This window comes from Cryptotermes secundus, unplaced genomic scaffold (genome assembly GCF_002891405.2).
Source record: "Cryptotermes secundus unplaced genomic scaffold, Csec_1.0 scaffold1921, whole genome shotgun sequence".
NCBI classification, from domain to species: Eukaryota; Metazoa; Arthropoda; class Insecta; order Blattodea; family Kalotermitidae; genus Cryptotermes; species Cryptotermes secundus.
Window position 1 is genome coordinate 196,838 of NW_019735493.1, and position 6,211 is coordinate 203,048.

The following is a 6,211-nucleotide window of genomic DNA, read 5'->3' on the forward strand; positions in this document are numbered from 1 at the left end:
CGTTACAAGTTTTCATTCTTCCATTTTTTATGTAAATTAATGTTCTATGCAGTTGGTGCGTTGCGGAAGTTGCCATGATATTCTATCTGATAGACTCAGAAAGCAGTGAATTAAGCGGCGTAGAACAGACACTGAATCTCAACTTTATTATGAAAAAATTCTGACGAATGTCATCATCGTCAGAATATTCTACGGAGTTAACAACGCGGTATTTGGTACAGTAGAAGACCTCCTCTGTGATTAATTGTCAGAGTTCCCAACTACAGATCCAGAAGTCCCATATTCGATTCCCCTGCACTACCAGATTTTCTGAGAGAACTGTGATTTTAGTCCGCAAGCGAACTATTCCGACAGAGCGACCGCCGTTTGTCGGCGAAGTTAGTGCCAACTTTAGCGGATAGAGGATGTCACGTGGTGAGAGCAACAAATTCCCACGGCCGTTAATCTCGGATTTCGAGACCGAAGCCGCTATCTGTCTTCTTGAAATAGCTCATGAATTGTCCTCACGAGCCTGAGTGGACCACGTTCCAGACCCACTACTTCTCACAAAATCTTGTAGCCCCGGGAATCGAACCCGGACCTCTGGATCTGTAGCCAGGAACTCTGACCACTAGACCACAGAGGCGGTCCTGCTCTGGGTATAAGTGGAGGTAAATCCAAGTTAGGAAGAAGCGAACCGAGACATAACAAGAGAGCGCTGGTTTATGTGGATGTGGTCTCTAATGTCGCATGTTCGATTGCTGTTATGTCCAGCCGAAGAATATGTCAAGTTTATAAGCTACCCTGGGCGACAGAAGAAGCTAGACGCGAGAAGATAAGAACAGATTCATTCGCTTCCAGACATCACGACGTGGGCGCTGTCGTAAAGGCGTGAATTCCTCTGCATGCACCGAGAAACGTAATTTTAATGAGCACTTAAAATGATTTTCTCGCTAACAGACAACAACCTGCCCTTCCGTCCACGGTGAATTAAGTCTACTAACCATGATCGGCCCGAACCTAACGACATTTCGTTGTAGGTTGCTGATAAAAATGTCCGGCAATGACTTTATGAAGCACCTCCCACTAAAATCTTTTAAGGACTTAGTTTATGGACCATAATTATTTTTTTTTTACTTTATCTCCTTTATCCCTGCATGTCCAGTTTAGTGTCAGTGCTACGCAGAAAATGTAGAGATGTTTGCTGCTTTTGTGATATTAACCATTTTAATCAGAGTGGGAGTCGATTGCAAGTAAAAAGAAAAGAACTGGTTTTGAATATCTGCATTTTATTATAGTATTTCGCTTCCACTGAATAACGAAATGTTTCTTCGCCGATTTTGTAGGCGATACTTGATTAATACCAGAGGAACTTACCTGGATGAGCATTCATAGATATGGATTAAGTAACGTATTGATTTATATATTTCTCATATCTGTTTTTCAGCAGTAAGAAAAGTGCTAAAAGAATTGATGAAAAGAGATGCTTTATTGTCCAAATGAATTTCTTGGTGTTTTTATTCTTTTCTTTTTGTTTTCGCAGAATTGAGTCCCAATGAGAAATCTCCAGAAAGTTCCAGAATTATTTGTAACTCAGAAGATGCAAATTATTGCTTTTTAACGTATTAACTTGTATTATATTTGGATTTTATTGAGAGAACATTTAAATCGATATAATTTTAATGTGATCAACATGTAGTACTTATCTGAGAAACAAGAAACAAATACAACATTTTTAGCAACAAAATTATATGGTAAATTACTGCACTCGTGCCTAATGGAACAGCTGTGCGTTCATTTGTAAGTACGTAGCAGAATGCTGGCCAAATAGGGCGAAACATGTCACGTGATAAAGAAGTAGTTTGGAGTTAATGCAATCGTACATATTATGTTTGACGGAAAATCATATACTAAGGTGAAATTGCGTCATTATGGTATTATCACGTGTATGAGTGACTGTAGACGGGGTTTGGATTAGTAATCGAATTTATTGAACACTAACAGAACATAACTACAAATAGCTACGACAGTCTCACTGAGTTTCACATTCAAAATATCACTCTAACTACAGCACGCTTAAAGTCATAAGTCTTTCCTAGCCGTTCCTTGGCAGCAGCTCCCAACGGCGGACGTTACTCGTCCTTTGGGATCCCGAACTGTCCCCGGCCTGAGCTACCAGTTTCCAGCAGCCACAGCTCATGACTAAACCCTATCAGTTCTCCAACCAATTCTTTACTGACTGACTGACTCAACTCATCTGACTCCCAAGTCCAAGTCCAAGGCACATTGCGACTGAGGGTCAGTCAGTCAGTAAGTCTTGGTATCGAGCACCCTCCTGGGGCTCGTGACCAGATATTTATTGCTCCTCGACTGTTACCGTCTTGTTTCTGTGGGGCGCCCTCTCTCACGAGAGGACGGGTCTGTCTTTTGCATATGCTGGTCCTTGCCAGCGCATTGTTTCTCGGGTCCTAGTCCCTTGGGACTTGCGACCATATTTTACTGTCTCACATTTGAGACTTCCCTTTTCGTCGCCTCCTACGACTCGCAGGGTCACGGTGGAGGTATTCGACCCCGCCTCCACACGGGGTAGCAGCTGACTCTCACTAACTGTCCTGCCTATAATACCTCAGCACGGACCGCGTAGAAATCACAGCTTCTCATTATTGTATCCAATTGTTGCCGTTGGAACATACTTGTTTGCAAAGCCGTTACTTAATAACGGCTCAGCGGCCTCCGTAGTCTAGGGGTAACATTCCCACCTCATGACTCAAGGTACGCGGGTTCAAACCCGGCGGAGGTCGTGGAATTTTTAGGGGCGGAAAAATTCAGGGAACAAGTCCTCTGGGAGGGACTTTAAGCCGTGGGTCCCGTGTCGTAGATTTACGGCACGTAAAAGAACCTCATGTCTCTAGGAGACCTCTGAGCTAAATTAGGCAAGTTTCCCGCTCAAGTAGTTTCCAATTCCTCCGGTACATGGGGGAAGTGTCAGGTACCACTGCCAGTAGGAGGTTGGAACCTCGCTGGCAGAAAGGGGCTGATAGTAGGCACCAGTACCGGTAGGGTATGGAGACAGTAGAGATTAAAGAGGGACGCACAATGGACCAATAACCGGTCTAAGTGCATGGGGAAACCCACCCCCTCAATACGGAATACGGATTAATAACGGCTCTTGTATATTTGTTTATTTCGCGGTCGCTGCCTAGCAACGTGTCTCCATGCCGCAATATGTTCAGTGTTTGTGTCGATTGTAAATGGTGTTTCTCAGGACAACAAAGTTTATTCTTTAAATATCCTAGCAAAGATGATATCTTTGCCATTATTTGTCGATCTCAGTTTGTCTGAAAATTAGAAATATATTATGAAATATTTAAAACTATTTTTTAACAATATCCGTATTTCCGGTTTTGTAAAACCATCGAGTTTCGGAAAAATGTTCTATTTCTGTCATCTTGTGAACCGGACACGAGAGGAAACCTACTGTGTTGGGCCCCTCGTTACAGTTATTCTCAAACTTCAGGGTAACTCTACCGAGGGGCCCAACCGTGTTGGTTTCTTTTCGTAACCTGTTCACCAGAAGATAGAAATAGACCAAATTTCCGGGAAAGATAGATATGTTCAACATAATAATTTGAAGCATCATATCACACTATCGTCAGAAAGCTTTGACTTAATTACATGTTTTTAATTTTTCAGTTCTGCCAACTTTACTCCCCCCCCACGACACTCATGATGTTTACTGACCCTCTTCTGACTGGTTTCTCTAATTAAAACAGAAATGCAAACGAGATAAAAGTAAAAGCAACTGATTTTTGTTTTTAATTTCTTTGTTTCGATTTTCAATTACGAAGCTCTTTCCGGCACGATGGCTTCACGTATTCCAAGATTATTAATGAGCCAATCAATCAACGTCAGTCATGATGAAGTAGCCTATCACCCTTAGAATAATCGTCCGTAAACAACACCCTACAGTCTGTTTAATTAAATGGGATAACAGCTGCCCCGAATGTAAACAGCAAGTTGTTGGCACAATTTCTTGTATTCAATCGCTTCATCTTTTAAAGAACAGCGACTGTTACATATATTGCCTGCATTAACATTTGCCCACGGAGTGTATTTGTGGGGTTTCGAAAGATTCTCAGTATTCGTAGCAATTGTTTTCTTAAACAGTATTAACTGATTGGTCTCTGTAATGGAGATGCTAGAATCTGAACATTAAAATAAAACTAGGTCCCGTTTAATGTGGATAGTTAATCCCGTGAAGTGATTCCATTATTTCAATTCGCACTACGGTTCTACAGCCCTTTGGACCTTGGCCGCGTTTCAGTTTCTTAATCATACACAGCTCGTAGGACTCCTTGGGTGGGGGATGAGCCCGTCGCAAAGCCGCTACCTACACACAGAACAACAGAAACACAGCATGAAAGCACACAGACATACATGTCTCCATTGGGATTCGAACCCACTACCCCAGTGTTGAAGCGGGCGAAGACGGTTCATGCCTTAGACAGCGCGGCCACTGTGATCCCCAATTCGCGCTGTCAGAAGTCATATGGAAATATGGTAATGGGTTGAAAATCGACAGAAATAGGCAATGAAAAATTTTGAAGATAAATTTTATATATTTATTGATTAAATATATTACACTAAAGGAAAAAAAAATGTTCTTATAATTTAAATTTATTTTTAACAAATGGGGGAGACGAGGAATGCGTATAGGATATTGGTGGGAAAGCCAGAAGGAAAGAGACCACAGGGAAGACGAAGGCGTAGGTGGGTGGAGAATATTAGAATGGATCTTAGAGAGATAGGATGGGATGGTATGGATTGGATAGACCTGGCTCAGGATAGTGACCAGTGGAGGGCTCTTGTGAACACGGTGATGAACCGTCGGGTTCCATTAAAATGCTGGGGAATTCTTGGGTAGCTGCAGAATTGGCGGTTCGTCAAGAAGGGCGCAGCTCCATGAGTAAGTGTCTGTGTCTGAAGGAATTACCCTTCCACCTGAGTGAGATGAAGAGAAAGGGGGACAGAGGAAATTATATCACGAGGAACACCATGATTAGACTCCGCACAGGATATTTAGGTAATCCAAACAGGGAGTATGACGTGGGCAAAGTATGGAGAGGACAAAACAAGCAAAGAGGATCAAACTTTCTCGTGAGATGGCCATGTCAATCCTGAGCAGAAATCCAAAGTTTTTTAGACATCTCTATCTCTGTCATCCGGACATGACGGGATGTATGCCCCGTATTGACGTGCTTGATTGTCTGCAAATACGTGCTGTCGCTCCACGTCACAACTCTTGTGTCGTCTTGCAAGCCGGCTTTGTACTTTCCTGCGTCATCTGTTCTCATGGCTTTAGCCCACATGTACGATAATCCGTATTCATGATCCATTCAGTGTATGTGTTGTTTATTTAATGACGCTGTGAGTATCTCACCGCTGGGAAGAACCAAGGCGTAGATGGCTGAACAATATTAAAATGATCTTAGAGAGAGAGAGAGGATGGGATGGTATTGATTGGATTGATCTGGCTCAGGGTAGGGACCAGTGGAGAGCTCTTGTGAACACCATAATTAACCTTCGGGTTCCATAAAATGGCGGGAAGTTCTTGAGTAGCTGCGGAATTTGCGGCTCCTCAAGAAGGGCGCAGCTCCATGAGTGAGTAAGTAAGTAAGTATCTCAGACTATTTAATGTCTACTGGCAGGATGACAGGTGAATAAAGAATTAGAAAAGATCAGGAAGGAAGCGATGGTGACCGAATATAGATACTAACTCGACATTTGCCTTCGAAGGAGTGAGGAAAGAGCAGAAGTACTTAGGATTGCCGGTATACCAGCATAGATTCGAACGAAGCACCTACTAAATACAATTCTAGAGTGTTACTGCTACGCACACCTAGTCGGTACATTGTAATTTTTGCCTAATTTGACAATTGATGAGACATTTTCGAAGGAACTTACAAACTCCGTGGCCTTTAACCCGCAAGCGAACTATAACGACCGAGCCACCGCCGCTTGTCGGCGAAGTTAGTGCCAACTTTTGCGGATAGAAGGAGACACGTGGTCAGCGCAAGTTCTGCAGTCCTGTCGTTATCCTTCAGGATCCCTATCCCATATTTTTTGCTTTATAAGGCACCTACAAGATAACCTTAGTACGACGGACTACGGAGTAAATTTTTGCAGTTTGTCCCGCGTTTCCCCTTTAATGGGGCCAATAAACGTTTTGCAT

At 42.8% G+C, this 6,211-nt stretch overlaps 1 protein-coding gene across 1 annotated transcript in view; it reads left to right on the forward strand.

Annotated features, from left to right (window-relative positions):
* The window catches only part of LOC111869485 (pseudouridine-5'-phosphate glycosidase), a 192,252-nt gene extending 190,689 nt beyond the window's left edge, over positions 1-1,563 (forward strand). The window contains exon 10 of the mRNA XM_033753448.1: positions 1,523-1,563. Within this exon, the coding sequence (XP_033609339.1) occupies positions 1,523-1,528 (6 nt within the window). The 3' untranslated portion in view covers positions 1,529-1,563. The remainder of the gene's footprint in view (positions 1-1,522) is intronic.
* The last annotated feature ends 4,648 nt before the right edge of the window (positions 1,564-6,211 follow it).